The 19,870-nt window shown below is 34.6% G+C and overlaps 2 protein-coding genes across 2 annotated transcripts; both read right to left on the minus strand.

Annotated features, from left to right (window-relative positions):
* Positions 1-842: 842 nt before the first annotated feature.
* On the minus strand, positions 843-3,797 carry LOC146533306 (facilitated trehalose transporter Tret1-like). The gene is made up of 5 exons (XM_085194410.1): positions 3,583-3,797; positions 3,186-3,315; positions 2,542-2,771; positions 2,180-2,374; positions 843-1,684 (listed from the first exon to the last, which is right to left on the minus strand). Exons 1-5 carry the CDS (start codon positions 3,625-3,627, stop codon positions 1,406-1,408), a joined length of 879 nt encoding a protein of 292 aa, XP_085050536.1. The 5' UTR covers positions 3,628-3,797; the 3' UTR covers positions 843-1,405.
* Positions 3,798-14,216: 10,419 nt separating this feature from the next.
* LOC146533307 (facilitated trehalose transporter Tret1-like) lies at positions 14,217-19,560 on the minus strand. The gene is made up of 9 exons (XM_085194229.1): positions 19,414-19,560; positions 19,105-19,214; positions 18,105-18,224; positions 17,740-17,895; positions 17,104-17,271; positions 16,709-16,841; positions 15,935-16,164; positions 15,405-15,599; positions 14,217-14,759 (listed from the first exon to the last, which is right to left on the minus strand). Exons 1-9 carry the CDS (start codon positions 19,475-19,477, stop codon positions 14,508-14,510), a joined length of 1,428 nt encoding a protein of 475 aa, XP_085050355.1. The 5' UTR covers positions 19,478-19,560; the 3' UTR covers positions 14,217-14,507.
* Between the last annotated feature and the right edge of the window lie 310 nt (positions 19,561-19,870).

The following is a 19,870-nucleotide window of genomic DNA, read 5'->3' on the forward strand; positions in this document are numbered from 1 at the left end:
GTTTCTCACTGAGGGAAACTTTTTTTTAAATAGTTTATCTTAGTTTTTTGCGTTTAAAGAATTTTACCTGTTATCTATATATATAAAATCGGAAGGTCATTCACTCATCACGAAATCTCAGAAACTACCAGAGCTAGGAATCTCAAATTTTGCATAGGAGTTACTTATAGGACGTAGGTGCTCGCTAAGACGGGAATTTGCAATATTCGACTTCTAAGGGGTTGTTTTTGGGGTCGAAAGTTTGTATGAAACTTCGTTACTACAAATGCTAGGAGTCTCAAATTTTGCATAGACGTCACTAGGACGTAGCCATGGAGACAGAAATTAATAATAACATAGTTCACGCGGGTGAAACCGCGAGCGGGCCGCTAGTATGATATAAAATTTTGCTAACCAAATTAATTAAACTAAGCCACTGTTTACATTCGTTTTAATTTTTTTTTATATAATAATTATTTTTAGCTTTTGTGAAGCACATATATTCTACAGACATCAGGACAGACAGAGGAAACGTAATGTTAAGACACTCCGTTCCCCACTGATAATTGATTAATTATATTCTTGGTAAAAATAAAAAAGGCACGTATACGAAAAAAACAATTTTATTTCATTATAAAATATAAAACAAACAATAGATTTTATAACATAATGAGAATTATTTAAAAAAAAAAAAAATACACATTTTTATATACTTTTTTTTTATTTTTAATATTATGGTTGAGTATAGCTCAGATACCTTCCTTTAACTGAGTAATTCCATTTAAATTTATTTTTAAATAATATTTTAAAACAAAAAATATAAAAATATAATTCGATGAAAAAACAATAATGGCGAATGGAGTAATCTATCATAAAATCTCTCAGATTGTCTCATATAATCTGACTTTTTAAATATTAATGTAGAAAGATAATAAATGGATTTTACAATATGTAGACTATAACTCATTTAAATGAATTTTATAATACTTTTATACTACTTTTATTATAAGTAATAGTACTTATTTTATAATACTTTTATACACTCGTCTATAGCTGGAAAACTAAAACCATAACTTTTTCTTTTATTATAATGGCTATGTATGTGTCAAATGCATTTAACTAACGACCTAAACGCCTGCTTCGCCCGTTTAATGTCACATTGTAATAGATATTTATGAAAATTTCTTCTTGATAGTTCAGTAGTTTTTGCGTGTGGAACAAACATCTATCCTTACAAACTTTCACATTTATAATATTAGTATTAATATGTAGGATTTACACTTAAAAATACTCTTAACAATATAAAAACCAAGCCAATGGTACCTACATGCAAGTAATATTAAACATGCTTAAATGTCTTTTTTATGGCGACATCTGCCAAACTTATTCTGATGTTATATTCCCCAATATTTTTTTTTCTTTCCGTTTATATAACATTGTTATCAGATACATTCTTCACATCTTCTTTCTTGTTTTTCGAATACCCTTCTTTACCTAAGTCCATGTAAATGTCTTCTAAAGACCTAGCTCTTGTCTCAGGTATCACATAAATAACGTACACTGCCATAGAAAGGCAGATAGCTCCGAAGAAATAGAACGCCACGTGTATACCAACAGAGTTTACTAGAGGCTTGAAAAATAACAGCTGTAAGAAATCAGCCAGTGAACACGAAGCCATCGTTGTTCCCATAACAGTGCCACGATACTGCAAAATATAAAATATATTAATATCTGTAATATAAGATAAGTATAGGAAGTATATTTGGTAAATTGAATAATAAGAAATGAATATATTTTAAATTATTGTCATTGGTACTGGTACATTAAGAGCGATGTTGAGTTCTACCACTCAACACTCAATGATTTTCGACAAGCGGAAAGTGTGGAATGATATCTCTTATGCGTGCTCTGCTATACGGGTAAAATAGGTTCTCTCATTTAGATTTTTTATTTTTTAAATATTTCTTTTATCTTCACGCTGTATACCGCACATAGCAGGGTAGGCAGAGGGAACCTGGAAATCGAGTGTTTTGACAATCCGTTCCCATTAATATACTTCCGTTTCCCACTTACCGCCGAATTCGAGGAAATGAACATATTAAACATTTCGTTTCCACGAGTGGGAATGGAAGTGGAACCCACAACTGCCAGGTGTACAGTTTTAATTATTCACAATTTACAAAAACGTATAATAAATTACCTTGAAGCTGAATATTTCGCCGACTACAATCATAGACATTGGCTGTATACCGGAAGCGTCGGAGAAGATGCAGAGGCACAGCGTGAACAAGGGTATCCAAGAAGGAGTGTATATCTGGTAGCTTTGCAATAAGAACCACGAAGCCAGGACGCACATGCTCAGTCCGGATACAACCGACGATAGTATGAGGAGTGGCTGAAAATGTTAAAACTCAATAAATGATCTATATTTTTTACTAATTTATATAAAATAAAAATATTGTTTCTACACACTACACTATTTGTTAGATAAATAACTTTACCAGACCTAGATTGTTTCATAATTAATATAAGTTTTTTTTTTATTATATTAAGCAAAATTACCTTCCTTCCAGCTTTTTCCACAACGCTAGAAGCCAGGACTGAACCAACGACCTGCACGGCACCAAGAAGCATAGCTTGCTGATTAGGAGAGAGCACTAAGCCACTGTCGCGGGCGGCCAACGTAAATATCTCCCCCGCAAAGTTCAGAACTGGTACAGCCCCACAAACTTCTCTGGCCAATGTAGCTATCATTGATATTTCGAATGCCTTCCTTAAAGTCTTATCGGTAACTGAAAAAATAATACTAATTAAGAAAATTAGACATGAAATAAAAAAAAATATAGTGTATATATTTTGTATTATTCTATAATTTAACACCTTTTCATACATAATAGGGTAGGCAGAAGAAGAGAGAGAACACTGTTTCCCACGCATCGCTCCCAATATTCGGAATACCTATTGCGTTTTGTCTACCACTATTTGTTCTTAACTGTCTTTAGGTACTATCTCTATGTAAGCATATTTGTAATTTATCAATACTTTTATATAAACAACATCTAAATTTAAAATCTTACGTTATAAAAAAGAATCATGAGATAAAAACACCTGCCTCTTCTTATCATTGTCTTTTAATTTATATAAATAAAAATAAACAAATACATAATCTCTTTAAATAGTTAGAGGAAATTTTCTATGGAACTTACTTATGGACTTTAGCAAGAATTTGTTTGATTCGTCATTTTTCTGTTCGTTGTTTATAATTTTTAGTTCTTCCTGGATTTGGCTGTCTTCTACTGGTTTGCATCGAAGCCAGGCGATTGCTTTACTTGCTTTCTTAAATGAGAAAATAAACCATAATGTCACATCTTTTGGCAGTGGACTAGCGTCTGGATGCCAACACGACGATTGTGGGTGCGATCCTCACTTGGGGAATTATAATATTAAAATTATTAACTTTTCCCCACTCTGGTACACTAATCCCAGCGTTGAGTACCGCCACTCAACATGCAGTGTTTCGAGATTTTCAAATCTCGAATTTAACGGCAAACGGCATTAATATGCCTTCTAAACTAAAATTTTAAAGTATATATTTAAGTTTACCTCAAGTTTTTTCCTTTTCACCAAGTAAGAAGGTGACTCGGGCATAAAGAAGAACAGGACAACGTGTGAAGTTGGCACTGACAAACAAATCCAGAGTACAGTAGTGTAGCTGAGTATGTCCCCCACAATGTACAGCGCCAAGTTGCCTATCGTGTGGAATAGGATTACCTAAAAACATATTAATAAATTAATTTATGTTATTTTTTTACTGTTCACTTTTTTCATAGAGCTACAGAAATAACATAATCTCTAACTATGTCTATGTAAATCCTATAAACATATTAAAATAACCAAAATCAGTCTTGTGGCTGCCCTAAAGTTAGATAAAGAAACGTTAGTTAGGAAGAAACTAATCAAAAGTAAAAATACTAAAGTGTAGTCGGTGTAGTCTATCTATAACTAACTGCAGAGCAGCCACGATTCGTTGATCGCATTATAATTAATTTGATGATAATATTTCAGTGTCAATTGAGGCCGGTGGATACGGGAAGTGCGGGACCTATGGATAGTCATGGAAAGCTCGTATGTTCACCTGTAGGCGTTTGTAGTAAAGAAATTAATTTTATAAAAAGCAGTGCAATTGTACAGTGTATTTATTATTTGATACTTTAACTATCATATTCTGAAATCGAAAGGGAAGAAGAATCGCCAAATTTTTAAGGAATGTTTTTTACGACACAATGTGATCTCAAGGATCTAATGAAATACCCGCTCCATTCTGTTTCAAAGGTGTCATTGTCACAAATAATTAAATATGTATTTGTATAAAATTCTGTCCTCAGTTCTGAGGCACTAACTTTAGTGAACTGGTGGTAAATTGTTTGACGTTCAAAAAATGAAGCATGTAACTGCTTGTTTTAAATAAAATTATTTGACTTTGATTTCAATACACCTAATCAATACATCGCGTTTACTAAAACTACATATACATCGAATTATATAGCGATAAATATACTTACAAAGCACCCCAAAGCTCCTCGTATAGTGTCGTCACTGATCTCCTTGGTGTATATCGGACATATGACGTAAGAGCCCGCCATGGTTATACCAACGAGAGACCGAGCTAGCAGTAGCGCCCATAAGTCCAGTGAAACTAACAACAGCGCCCAACTGGTCTGGTAACAATTAATTATACAGGGTGAGTCATATTGAACTTTCCGGTTTTGGAAGGACGTTGCACGAAGAAGGGAAGGAGTAGAAGGGTGGGGATGGTGTCATTAGACGCGCCATGACATGCAGTTTTAGTGTGAGCAATGGCTTGGTCGGGACAACATCGTGCGTTCGTAGTTGAAGAGTTTATTAAAAATGGCGGGTATCTCAGCCCAGTATCGAATTAATAAATTCGATACTGGGCTGAGAATAACCCACGAAACCTACACGAACGACCACTTCACAGCCCTCGAGTGACAGTGTGGTGCGCTATTGCAGAGTTTGGTGTGTGGGGTCCCTATTTTTTTGAAGAAGATGGTCAAGTCGTCACAGTTACCTCTGCTCGGTATTGCGACATGCTTGAAACTTTTCTGAAACCGAAATTGGAGGAATTAACGCAGAATCATGACAACGATAACATCTGGTTCCAACAAGATGGTGCTACAGCCCATACATCCAGGCGTTCAATGGAAATCCTGCGACAAATGTTTCCCGGTCATCTCATTTCTTTGCGAGGTGACGTTGGGTGGCCGCCGAGATCACCTGATTTAACCCCCTGCGATTTCTTTCTCAGATTTCAGATTCTTCAGATTTCAGGGGTTACCTGAAGGAAAAGGTGTACACGCATCGTCCCCGAACCATCGATGAACTGAAGGCTGCAATCACGGAAGAAATCAATGCTATTCCGCTGAATATGACTCGACGAGTAATGGACAACTTCCGGGAAAGGCTTCAGCAGTGTGTGTTCAATGGAGGTAGACATTTACAGGATATCATTTTTAAAACCAACTAAATTAAAACTGCATGTTATGTGCTTTCAAACAATAAAATAATTTTTACTGCATGTCGCTTTGTTTTTAATACACACCTTATTGAAATCGGAAAGTTCAATATGACTCACCCTGTATATAACTAATTAACGAAGTTCAATAATTAATATTAAATATCGGGATAAGTGAGCCGCAAGCCTTCTTGTCGAAAAACGGTGGAAATTAAAGCTATTGCATTACTTTTTTCTGTAAAGCGTTACTATCGCCACTCGAGCCAGTCGAGAAAATGAAATATTTAATATTTTCTTTTAGCGTTTGGCGCTCCGTTCTCTCTGACTATACCGCTAGGGAGAAGGCGTGAAGCTATGTATGTATGTTCTTTTCTTCGATCTGGTGTCGAGGTAAAGCGTGACTTTGAGTTCTGCCACTCAATACACAATGCCTAGTGAATTTGGCGGACAGTATGGAACGGAAGTGTGTTAATGGGAACGGAGCGTTTAAGCACTAGGTTTCCCAGGTTTCCTCAGCAAACAGAATACAGCAAACTACTTTATATCTAATACTTACAGCGCCTGCTAGAGAGACAATGATTAAAGCAGTTTTCCTTCCCCATTTGTCCATTAACATTGCGATCAATATATCCGCGGGAACACACACGAGGTAGGGTATGGCTGCCATCCATGATACCTAAAACAAATGTGCTGTTATTTAATATATATTTTTTGTTGGGAGTCATTTTAATCAATGTCGTAATTGTAGAAAAATCATAATGTTGTTTTTCAAAGGGTTTTTTTTTCAAGTGAGTGAAGCGTCGAAGTCGGAGTCTAAAATTTTCAGTTTAAATATAATACATTATTTTAAAAAAATATATATCAGGGAATTTTACAACTTTAATTTATAGATTAATCTACTTCCTTTGTAATACACGTACTCGTATTTAGTATCGATGTTTTTTTTCCCAACTCATATTAGAGGGAACTTAGTGTTAGCACATTTCGTTCCCCACGCATCGGTGCGTTATGAATTTTTGGATTTCAACACATTGCACACACGACGTGTCAAGTGGCAGATATTCTTTATTTTTACACTATTAAGAAAACGTATAAAAAATTGAACATAGCGGGATGTAGCGCCTCTTTGGAAACCATCCCAGATATATAGATAATAGATTATACTTGTTGTTTGTATATGAGTCAAAAATTGGTGATTACTTCAATATCAGTTAAAGGGGTTCCCCTTGGCGAGTTTTCGGACTGCAACAACAGGGACATCGGCGACATCCATCCTATACTTGCGCCGTATGACAATACTGGCATATTTACTGTAAAAAAATATATTTTTATTAATGGCGTATTCACTTTATTTATTGTATCTTCACGCTGTATCCTGCCTGTAACAGGGTAGGCAGAGGCAAGTGTTAAGACACTCCGTTCCTTAGTTTCCCCTGAAATTTTGAGGCATTGTGTATTGAGTGGTGAAACTCAAAGCTACGCTTTGCCAAAGCAATGAAAATTAAATTATTCATAAATAATAATTTATTCCTTCGAGATGGAATCAAACCTATAACCATGATTGTTTAAAAATGTTAAAAATATTCAATATATAGTGTTAACGCACTCGGTTACCATTAAGACACTTCCGTTCCCCACATTCCACCGAATGCGAGGAAATGAAAATATTAAATATTTTATTCCCCCAGTGGGAATCGAACCCACGACCTTCTTGTTTACAACCACACGCTTGTGCCCCTGCGCCAAGACGGTCCCTAAGTCCTATCAATTATAGTACACAAAGCATACTTACTTAATATAGCACATAATATTTGATTTACTTTGCTGTCTTCTTTGAATATACCGTAATACTTCATTGTCACTTCACTTTTATTGAATTTTAATACAAAAACAGTTCTTTTTGAGTATTTATCACGGGATTTGAACCCATAACACTAACGTACTTCCTATGAAATTTTATTAGTCGTCCATTACTTCCCGTACGTATGTAACACGGACTACTGATTCAGTCTAATTTATATAGTTATGAGATAACATTGTTTGACAGACTAAAACCGGTAAGAGTAATATCATATAATGTACACAAATATAAGTGCTATACAAATATTGCAAATAATTTGGATTTGAATCTGCACCTGTGTGTGTGTGAGTCTAAGTTTAATTGTAAATGTATCGCATCGCTCTCTACCGTTCGCTTCGCCCGTTGTTTATCGTTTTCACTCCTACCCTGATGGTAAGCAGAGGACCTAGTGTCAAGGCACTTATTAAATTCCAACGTTTTATACTAATAAGACCAATAAGACTAAAATTATGAATTACAATTTTTTTTGGTTCTAGCGTTGAGCACCAATATTGCTTTTTTGGCATTTTCCTGACTTCATGCAGTATTCCGCATGTAGCAGGGTAAGCAGAGGGGTTTGTAATTACAAGAAAATTATACATATTTTCATAATTCGCACGTTTTTTTTTAGAGGAGCTTTTATATTATATTTTATAGATCGTACATATAACAACACAGGTTACAGGTATAAAATATTTTATATATTTTTTTTATGAAAATAGACTATTTGTACATACATCTAATGGGGAAAGGAGTGTCTTAAAAGGTTCTTTCTGCCTACCCTGCCGTGTGCGGGATACAGCGTAAAGCTGATTTTATTTTTTGTACGGGAAACTAAAAAATCTAAATAGAGAATTATATTACTGAATAGATTTAAATTTGATATACCTATGTATAGTCTATTCGTTTGGGGTTGAGACAAAATGTAAACAAGCTAAACATGTCAAAATTTTATTGATAATCGAATCCTTTGACCTCGTTTCTTTTACGTGTTATAACAGGATAACAATAGCCTTGTCCGTATTGAAGATTTCTGTGATTGTTTTTACTTGGGCGGAGAAAAGTGCAATCGTTGCTTGGTTAAGGTTCAGCCATGTTATAAGCACAGAAAACAAAATAATCAATAAGTTTTTTCATAGTTTGTTTTATAAAATATATTAACTACATCAATTATCATCAGTAAAGTATTTATCTTTTATCTCACGACTCCCTTAATAGGATATACTGTATAGAGAGTATTTGACAGATATTGGAAAGTCCGTCGAAGGACTTGTTAAACCTGCGCTTGCGATTAATTTTGTTCCTATTTTTTTGGAAAAAAAATTATGTTATTGTTTATATGTAATTTATATTTTCGTTCCTCTCTTACTCTTAAGAAAATGAAAACATAACATTTTTCTTAATTTTATAATATAATATTTTACAATCAACCACTGAAAGATATTTTTTGAATTTTTCATCGACCCTTTCATAGGATTTGTGTCAATTGCTTGTACACAAATGACGCCACAGAGCTCCTATATTAAAAAAAAGAAAATATTGCGTCAGCCAGTACGTTACAACTTAAAACTACGTAAAATTTACTACTGAAGCCATCAGACAATATCTGGTTTGCACCGGTTCGTACTGGTACGTGCGTAACGTAAAATTAAATGGAAAATTCTGTAATTTTTCGCATTCATAGGAAAATTTCTATTGCTTCAAATTTTAATTAATATTGAATTATTTACGTTGCTTTAGGACACCAGAGCGAAAATACGTATTTTTTAAAATAAAAAAATATATAATAAAACTTTCCACCGGATTCTGGAGACATTGCGTATTGGCGGAACTCACCGCCACACTTTGCCTCTTAACCAGAGAATTTAAATAAAATCATATATTCAGCGGAGATAACACAACCATAAACTCCGTTCCTCTGCGCTACGGCAACCTTATAATTTATATCACGTTAGCTTTACTATATATCTATATATGTATCCCGCACATTGCAGGGTAGGCAGAGAGAAGATGGTCTTTAAAATTTATTAAAGCAGCAGAAATGAACCGGAAGCCAGAAAGTGTTTCGTAACTGATATTATTATTTGATTAATTTCATGTGTTGACGTAACTAGTAATTACTTTAAAACGGTAATGTCAATATATATTACATCAAGCTAAGTCTACTTTGTATTTACACATATACTATAAGAGGCCACAGTTTAATTAGAAGTATGTTTAGATAAAAGTTTATTATCTGTTTTTTTTTGTCTGTACTGTACGCCACTCATCACGCCATGTCTGTCTCTGTCTACCCAGCTGGTGCTTGTTTTCTAAACTTAAATTTGCGGGCAGGTGCCGCATACCGCAAACTTAAGTTTATCAATTTTTTCAAGTTGTACCTACTTCCTGTTCAACTACAATCCTGAAATTGGTACGTAAGCTTCGGTGGGCGAGTCCAACTTATGCCTAATCATTTTTATTATTTATTGCCTTTTTCAAAAGAATATTATTACTTAACTAGTGCTCCATGCCTCCGGTGTAATGCTACGGTGAAGGTCCAAATAACAGCCTCACCAGGTTTGTAATAAAAAGTGTATCTCTTGCTTTGAGAAGTTCTGTGGACTGCCCACAGAGAGGCTGCCCCTTACTGTCCTTGTGTGTGAATTCTGATGTATCATATTTTAGAGTATTACTAAAGGACACTCAATCCAATGATAAATTTTGCTAAAAGAATGGGAAAATCAAACTTCAAATATATGTCATATTTTTTAATTTTTATTTCAAACTTTTAACTAAAAAACTAATAACATTTCCTTTCCTCAATGGGACAAATTTCAGCCTTTTTCTCCTCTGAGTTCGAATTTTATAATTTTGATGTCAATATTAAGAAAAAAAAATCTTAACTCTAAAATACCAAAAAGAAAAAACATTGGGCCATCTTTAAGGCAGAGGCACTGTTGATTGACCTTGGAGTACGAATAATGAAATTGACGATAGAGGATGTTTAAGAGGTATAACGTGTACTATTCTGTAGTATTTGTAACAGTTCGTTGGGGAAAATCCATAATAACAGAATTATATATTTACCAACGACCCTCTTGCGGCTTCGCCCGCTTTTACTACTGGATTATTCATATAATGTATGTTTGCAAAGCACTTAAGATAATGTGAAAATTAATTAAACCCTAATGCAACCCACATTTTCATAGTGTCATTAAGAATTTTCCAATTGTTTTACACAGCAAGGATTTTTTAGTAGGTACCGTAATTTTAAATCTGTGCTACTAATCTTTTCAAGTACTTATTAAAATATATTTAAATGACTATTTTTAGATAGTTAAATGACTATTTTTAAACGGAAGAAAAATCGAACCCGGGCCGCCCGCGTGGCAGGCGAGCATTCTACCACTGAACCACCGATGCGTGTAAGGCAGGCGGGCACGGCGGACGCATGGCGAGTGGCGAGACGTTTCGCAGCAAGGATTTTTTTTGATATTGTAACAACTTCGAAAGTACTTATTAAAATGAAAAACTGTAAAAGACAGTTTTGGTCTACATTAAATGGCCAACGTAACTAATGTACTTATTTATATGCTGAGAGTAAGGGATAAGTGAAACTTGAGTAACATACAGCTGATGTGTCAACGGCGGGATGTGTCAACAATTAAATGCGTTTTTCTGTAAAACTATTCGCAATTTCGAAATATTGTAAAAAGCAAATTTTATCTTCGTTTAACGTAGAAAATTAATAAAGTATTTTAAAGGATAAGGATTAATACCATTATAGAAAAATATCCGTCACAATAAAAAATATATTGAAATTATTATTTTTAGACAGAAATATGATCACTACACGTTATTCTTAAAAGATACGAATATGCCATCGCGGACTTTTTTGTAGATCTTATTAAGAGGAACAATACTCCAGTACATTTTTTTCATGTAGTACTTACCATTATAGCAGCGCATGCGCGAAAGTGTCTCAACGGGTAGGACTTTATACACATTTATCGTATTTATGTTAATTTACATAAGAATGTACAAATAATAAACTATATATAAACCTTCTACGAAAAACACTCGACTTAATGGTGAAGACCGCATCAAAATCCGTTGTATGGTTTAGAAGAAGAAGAGTTAGAAACAACAGACAGACACGAAAAGCGACTTTGTTTTATAAGATATAGGATAGGAAGATAAATATTAAGTAAAGAATGATGAAAATTTTGACTTTTGTTATAGTTCTAAAACACTTTGAGATAATTATAAAATTATTTGCACGTATTGTAATAGTTTTCTTTTATTTTGAGATAATATGTTTTACTACTTAGATTTTTTTTGTAACTTACAGTATAGGACCACACACCACATCATCAAAGTCGGTTGACTCAGTCAAACGTTATGATAATCGTTATGGTATCAACGAATTGATAACCTTTACAGAAGTTGGTTAAAAATCAGTGCATAAAGGACTGAAAACTTAAATTTGTAAGCTTTTGTCTAGATTTTCTTAATTCCTTCAAATTTGATATAAACCTATACAGAAATTATTTATAAGCATTTTGAAAAATTTTATATAAACAAAACAAAAGAAAGTACAAGCACACCGTTTGATCTGAGTAAATACCTTAAGCATTTAATGTTTAATAATTTATTTAGGCTTTTGTAGGATAATATAAGCTTGACTGTTAAAAAATATGATTTCGATTATACCAATTTTTTAGAGTTCTCAAAAGATGAAAACATTTTGTTGTTCGTCTGTCTATCGGGATCTTTTATCTCGAGATAGCTTGAAGCTCAGAAAAAATCTAGCTTCTAAATCATGAGTTGACTCAATAATTGAAGTTATTAAAAGAGAAGAAGAAGAAGAGCATTGTTGCACCGATTTTACTGGATTTTGTAATGAAATTCGCTTCTTAATCAAAACCTATAGGGTACTGCTCGTGGACCTATAATGATGAAACTTGGCACGAACTTACAATCCAAATAAAGGAAAAAAATCTAAAAGTGAAAACTTATATATATTTAGATATTTAACTTTTATATTATATACTTATAGATATTTCATATAAAATAAACATTACAAACTTATATTAAGTAAGTAATTTCATACAAAATGGGTGCATATTCCCGCAAACTTTAAGTTTGTATTTTTTTGTAGGAACTTCCTTCAAAATTCGCAATTGTAGAGTGGCCTATCTGCGGCAGTGATTCCAGATCGATTTGTGAACTTTCAAAAAGCGCGTCTTTCCCCACCTTAAAGGCCGGCAAAACACCGGGCGGGCGGCGGTGATCATACCATCAGGTGACCAGTTCGCCCTTTTGCTTTGTCTTTTCCATAAAAAATATAAGTTGTACTTCCCGTTGATAAGCCGTGGTGAGCGATTCCGACTCGCACTTAACCAGTTTTTTATTCATTTTCATTTCTCCACACTGATTCTTTGGAGAGAACGGAGTGTCTTAAAACTAGGTTTTCTCTTCCTTTCATTTCATATACGTTGAAAATCACGCGAAGTTGAAGAAAAAAAATAAACAAAATGGAGCTTTAAACTAAGATCATGATTCAAATACACGTAATGATAAAAAAAATATCTCATTTCTTACAACTGTAAATACTAATAAATCTTTCTGATATGTGTCTTTAGCGAAATATCATTTGGAGTATAAGTAAAGATACGCTGTCGTTGAAAATGTTTATATGAGTAAACCTAGATTATACTCCTGTCAAATTTACTTTAGCATTATACTCATATAGTTATCGTATCAGCCATACGTAGTATATAGTAAAATATTTTATTGTTTATTTGTGGATCTTTATGGAATGTAATTCAGTGTGATTGGAAAGCCGAATTCAGGTGGTTAATGGAAAAAAAATGAGGAAAAAGTTGAATTATTGTATAATTACAAAATAATTAAAAAAATAAGAAACAAGGGCACACGCGTGCCATGCAATATTTAATATTTTCATTCATTCTTCATTCTTCTTCTGAGTAGGGAACGGAAGAGTCTTAATGGGAACAGAGTGTATTGAGTTAGAATGAGAGAGAAGGAGTCTGCCTGCCGTTACCGTTTATGTAAGAGAAAGGACAGACAAAGCGGCGCATTACGTGACGAAGCGGCTTATCCTCTCATAAAAGTTATCACATCAAAAATTTTTTTTACAATCAGTCCACAGACGACGGAGAAATCAACGGACAAACATAAAAAAATATAATATAATATAATTAACGAGGCCAGTCGTGGCGTAGAGGCACAAAGTGTGACTGTAAAATCGACTGGCTGTGGGTTCGATCCCCACTCGAGGAGATGAAATATTTATTTAAATTTTCATTTCTTCGCTATAGTATCGAGGCAAAAGCCCGGCGTTGCGTTCGTCTCAACACATAATGCCTCCAAAAAGTGGGGAATGGAGTGTCTTAACACTAGGTTTCTCTGCTTCCCCTGTTGTGTGCGGTATACAGTGTGAAGCTGATAAGAATGCAGAACTTCCTCTTCTTAACCCGCTTTTATTAGGTCCAGTTCTAACGACGTAAAAAAATCTAAGAACCTTAATTATATATACATATATACTTCTAATGATTTTGTCATCATCAAACTTGGCAATAATACGTAGCTTAGGTGACAACACAATAATATGATGTGGTCGAGCTGATCTGGTAATGGAGTCCAGACCTTAATAGAGGTTTCCTTTCTGTTTCTTTCCCTTAGGAGACTACTAAACTAAACGAGGGTCTCGTTTTTGATAAATCTTATGGCTCGTCTCTCAATCGATTCCAAAGCATAATTATTGGTTTTTTGTTGTAAGATAACATTAGTATCTAGTGACTCTCTAATTACACTGTCTTTTTAATTTTAAATATATGCTAAGAAATAGACAATAAATAAAAAAATCTCCAAAATCTATTTATTAGTATAAAGTCAATATATATAAATAAATAATATCATACGGCAGTCTAGACACCCAAATCATTATCGGCGTGTTCACAAGGTTTTATATGTAAATCCCTATATCAGATAGACATTTTAACGAATGTAAGAACTCAATATTGCGTTTTGTTTTATTACCAAAAAGGAGCAAATCAAATAACTTAAATCAAATCAAATAAATTCATTCTCCCGAGTAGGAATGTTACCCACAACCATCACGATAAAGGCACTGTGTCTTTTTTCTAGTTATACCCGATTATTTTCCAATTCTTCCGAACTCTTCTTCCCTAAGTCTTTGTAAATATCTTCCAACGGCCTCGCCCTTGTTTCGGGAATGACAAAAATGACATATGCGGCCATCAAAAGGCAAATTAAACCAAATAAATAAAAAGACACGTAAATCCCTATGGAATTAGCAAGCGGCTTAAAGAATAGAAGCTGTACGAAAGCGCATATTGAAGTACTTGACATTGCCACCGCCATTACTGTGCCACGGTACTGAAAGAAAGAAAAATATAACTAATGTCTATTTCAATCGGAGATCTATAGGTACAAGTTCATTCCGAAATAATAACATGTCCTTAAGAAGCAGCAGGCAGGATAGGCAGAGAGATCCTAGTATTAATTCCGTTCTCCACTCTCCCTCCAATTTTTGTGACTGTAAAAGCGACTGGTTGTGTGTTCGATTCCCACTCGAGGAAATGGAATATTTATTACATAATTATATATTTATTAAAATTTATATTTTAATTTTTTACACTGGTGCCTAGAAAAACCGCGGCGGTCAGTTCCGTTATTCAACACGCAATGCCTCCAGAATTGTAAAGAAACGAAGTGTAAGACACTTCGTTCTCCATTTTCCATCCATTTTCCATTCAATACACTAAGTTCCCTCTGCCTACCATGCTTCGTTCGAGATGCAACGTGAAGCTGACTTCATATATTTATTATTATTTACGATAAATCAAGAAGTTATAACGAAGAACGGAAGGGTTTTAATGACCGCTCGTGGCGCAAGGGCATAAGCATGCACCTCTGAAATGAAAGTGAGAAGCGAAGTGCTTTAACACTAGAGTGCCTCTGTCGGCCCTGCTACATACGGGATACAGCGTGAAGCTGAAAAAAAAAGAAAACAAAAAATACCTTAAAACTGAAAATTTCACCAGCCAAGACGATCGACATTGGTTGCAGTCCGATCGAGTCACAAAATATGCATAGGCACAGTGACAATAACGGTATCCACGCCGGGGTGATAATATTGAAATCCTTTATCAAGAACCACGACGCTAATATACACATACTTAGGCCAGATATCAAAGATGAAATGAAGAGAAGGGGCTGAAATACAAAAAATATATTTATAAAATAATTAGGTGCGAATGTAAGCGCGACGGTTGTGGGTTTGAGTCTCACTCGGGGGTGGAAAATATTAAATATTTTCAATTTTTCGATTTCTTCTGATAACTAGGCCGTTATCGTTATCTATAGACCGTTCAGGTACAGTGACTACATTAGCGATACCTGGGCACAAACAATGTATTATATGTCATACACTAATCTTAGTTATTCCCAAAGACGATTACAATCCTGATTTTAAATTAGGATACAGCTTTTAAATAAATGAAACGGACTTAAAAATACTACAACTTACAAATTTAGATCAGGAGTATTACCTTTCTCCCAGATTTTTCGACAACACTCGAAGCGATTGCCGAACCCACGACCTGTACAGCACCTAGCATCATTGCCTGTTGATTTGGAGATAAAAGAATTCCATCTCGACCGGAAGCCAGTGAGAAAATTTCACCAGCAAAGCTAAGTACAGGTATAGCCCCACAAATTTCCCTCGAAATGGTTGATATTAATGCAATTTGTAATGCTTTCCTTAGAATTTTATCAGTAACTGTAATAAAAAAAGACCTCATTACATAATATTTAAAAGACATGAGCCGAGTATATCAAACTCATCATTTCCTATTATCGAGTAAGAGACCGGTTCCAAAAAGGGTTCAAGCTAAACATGTTTGTTCATATATATACGATACAAAATACAAATATTTGCATAAAAATCGTTATTGTTATGTGAAATTTCCATTGATTGATTGTTTCTAGACCAACATCGAAAGATTTTTTATTTGAGTTATTAACAAGTATTTTACGTTAAGAAATTTTCTAATTAATATTAAAAAAGCGAGGTTAGACGTGATGGTAGTGAGTTAGATCCCCACGCAAGGGAATATATCAAATTTTATTTTTTTCGCTCAGGTAACAAGGAAAGCGCGACGCTGAGTTCCGCCACTAAACTCGAGAATTCGGCGAAAAACGAAAGTGTTATAATGGGAACTGTATGTTTTAATACTAGGTGGAAAACAGCTTGAAGCTAAAAAAAAAAGTCTAGGAATCGATCTGCCGTCTCAGCTTGAATGAGTAAAATACAAAAAACTTACAAATAGTTTTTAGCATAAATTCTTTAGCTTCATCATCTTTCTTCTGTTCGCTTTTGATTTGATTTATTTCATCTAATATTCGACTATCTACTGTAGACGTACATCTGAGCCAAGCGATAGCCTTGGTCGCCTCCTAGAAGTAATAAAGGGACGAAATTAAAAATTAGCGCACAATATGTTCTTGTCACTATTATATTAAATTATTTATCTATACGCTGGAACAATATTAAATGAATAATTAATTTTATTATAATTATTAGTATAAAAAGTAGTATGATGGAGCACATTATTTGGCGCTTTGGCAACATATATACATTCACTTTGTATAACACCATACATACACTGACGTAAAAATCCACAAATACAACATATAAATATTTTAACAATAAACTCACCTCAACTCTACCTCTCTTGACCAAATATGATGGAGAATCCGGCATAAAAAGGAATAAAACAATGTGAGAACAAGGTATGGCCAGACATACCCACAAAATCGTATAGTAGCTGAGTAAATCACCCAAAATGTACGTAAAGAGGTTGCCTATCGTGTGAAATAAAATTACCTGCGTTAAAATAAATAAAATTAGATTAATAGAAATAAATCAGCTTAACCCTGTATCCCGCACATAGCAGGATAGACAGTGGGATCCTAGTGTTAAGATACTCCGTTTCCAAATTTCCACCAACTTTTCTTAGGCATTGCGTTAAGTTTTGTGGTCTTTTATGTGGGTGCCAGAGCGAAATAATAATTCATTCACCCGAGTGGGGATCAGCTCCACTACCGTCGCGTTACAGTCACAGCCTTGTGGCCTGTGCCACGACCGCCTAATTTAGATTCTTGCCAGTAATACTAATATGATAAATCTATGACACACACACATGTCACACTCGTGAAACCGACTGAGCACATAATGTCTCGGACATTAGGCGACGAAAACCTAATGGTAGTGTCTTAGCACTAAGTCGCTCTGCCTATCCTGCTATATACGTGTGTGTAAGCGTGAAACTAGAAAAAAAATGTATGTACTTACAAAGCATCCCAACGCTCCTCGTATACTGTCATCACTAATCTCCTTAGTATATATTGGACATATGATATAAGCACCTGACATGGTAACACCAACGAGACACCGACCTATTATAAGAGCCCAAACTTCAAGCGAAATTAGGAAAAAACCCCAACTAGCCTGGAACAATGAATCGTGAACAATCAATAAGTTTCTCTTTTTTTTGGCTTCATGCTGTATCCGGTACATAGCAGGGTTGACAGAGAGAACCACGGTACCTTCTGTTAAGACACTTCCGTCCCCACTTTCCGCTGAATTCTCGAGGCATTCATGTTGAATGGTGAAACTTAACGCCGCGCAGAATATATCAATAAGTATATAATACTTACAACCCCAACTAATGATACTAAAATTAAAGCCGTTTTTCGTCCGAACTTGTCTACGATGAAGGCCATCATTGGATTCACGGGAATACTTATTAAGTAAGGAACGGCTGCCATCCACGAGACCTTAAAAAAAGACTGTACATTTACAAATATCAGGGAGAATCTCGTGTTGCTTTCCACTTCCTTATACCTTTGATAGTATAAAGTAAAAAAAATATTAAATCAGCTTCATGATGTATCCCTCACATGCAGCAGTGTAGGCGGAGAGAACTTAGTGTTAAGAAACTCTATTCCCATCCGCCGCATTCTAAAAGCGTTACGTATTTTTAGTTAGTTGCGAACTCCTGACCGCGCTTTGCTTTGACACCACCACGATTGACCTCAATAAATTTTATTTAAGAAAATGTGATATATTTTTATCTATCGCCATTTGTTATAGACAAATAGACGTTTGTCTGTTACAAGGATGAAATTAATATCCGTAACAAATAGATATTCGATATCTGCAAGAATAAATTATTATTTATCTTGAATAGTAAGTTTTAAAGAAAATAAAAATATATGTAGCTTTACGCTACATAGCAGGATTTACCCTGCAGGCAGGCAGTCTTAAGACGGTTCCCCGCGCCCCCCGAATTTTGGGGACACTGTAAATGGAGAGGATTTTATTAACTGAGTAAAGAAATGACAATTTATTTATTTCCAAGAAAGGCAATCAAACCCGTAATCGTCAAGTATACAATCATTGTGCAGCCGTAATATTTATCTTTATAATTTTGCTTTTTTTTAGCTTCACGATTGCACATGAGAATTTACTGTTAAAACACTTCTTTCCCATTAAGAGACTTCCGCTTCCCACTTTCCGCTCAATTTGAAATATTCCATTTCCTCGATTGGAAACAGAACGTTTTCCATACGTGCTTTAATGCTTCACACAATGTCAATGTTAAAATTTCAATGAAAAGTGCTAAAGTTTCTTTGCTCATAAAACTAAAATTATTACCTCAGTGTCAGTAAGAGGAACTCCTTTTGGTGAGTCTTTGGACTGCAGCAACAGAGACATCGGAGACATCCATCCTATACTCGCGCCGTAAGATAATACTGGTAGATTTACTAAAAAATATTTCAAATATTATATTGCAACTATAATAGCTAAAATTTTAGAATTTTTTTTTAAAGCCTCCAGAATTCGGCGCAAAGTAGAGAATGGGAATGTCTTAATGAGAACGAAGTGTAATAAGTAATCTACGATTCTAGGTTCTCTCTATCAACCCTGCTATATAATGTGATACTAATAATAAGTAATACTTACTCAATATAGCGCATAATATTTGATTTATTTTGCTGTCTTCACCAAAAAATCCGTGGAACTTCATTACAGTTAACTATTTATTATTAGATATGTAGATATTAAAATTAAATTATCTTTTGAACTTTTCTAGAACCGTTCGATCGTCTTTGCGGCTTAGAGCAAACTAAACAACAGCAAGCCCACCAAGCCAAGCCAAAAAAAACATATTATATAGAATATAATTGAGGTCAGTCGTGGCGCAGGGGCACAAAGTGTCACTGTAAACACCGCAGGTTGTGGGTTCGACTCCTACGAGGAAACGAAGTATTGAATATTTCTATTTTTTTCGCTTTGTGGTCAAGACAAAGTACGATGTTAAGTTCCATCACTCATCACGAAATCGGCTCAAAGTGAAGAACGAAAGTATCTTAACGGCAATGGAGTGTCTTAACATTAGGTTCCTAGGTTCCCTCTGCCT

This window comes from Heliconius melpomene, chromosome 12 (genome assembly GCF_056956725.1).
Source record: "Heliconius melpomene rosina isolate 202511_hmr_F chromosome 12, ASM5695672v1, whole genome shotgun sequence".
Classification (NCBI taxonomy): domain Eukaryota; kingdom Metazoa; phylum Arthropoda; class Insecta; order Lepidoptera; family Nymphalidae; genus Heliconius; species Heliconius melpomene.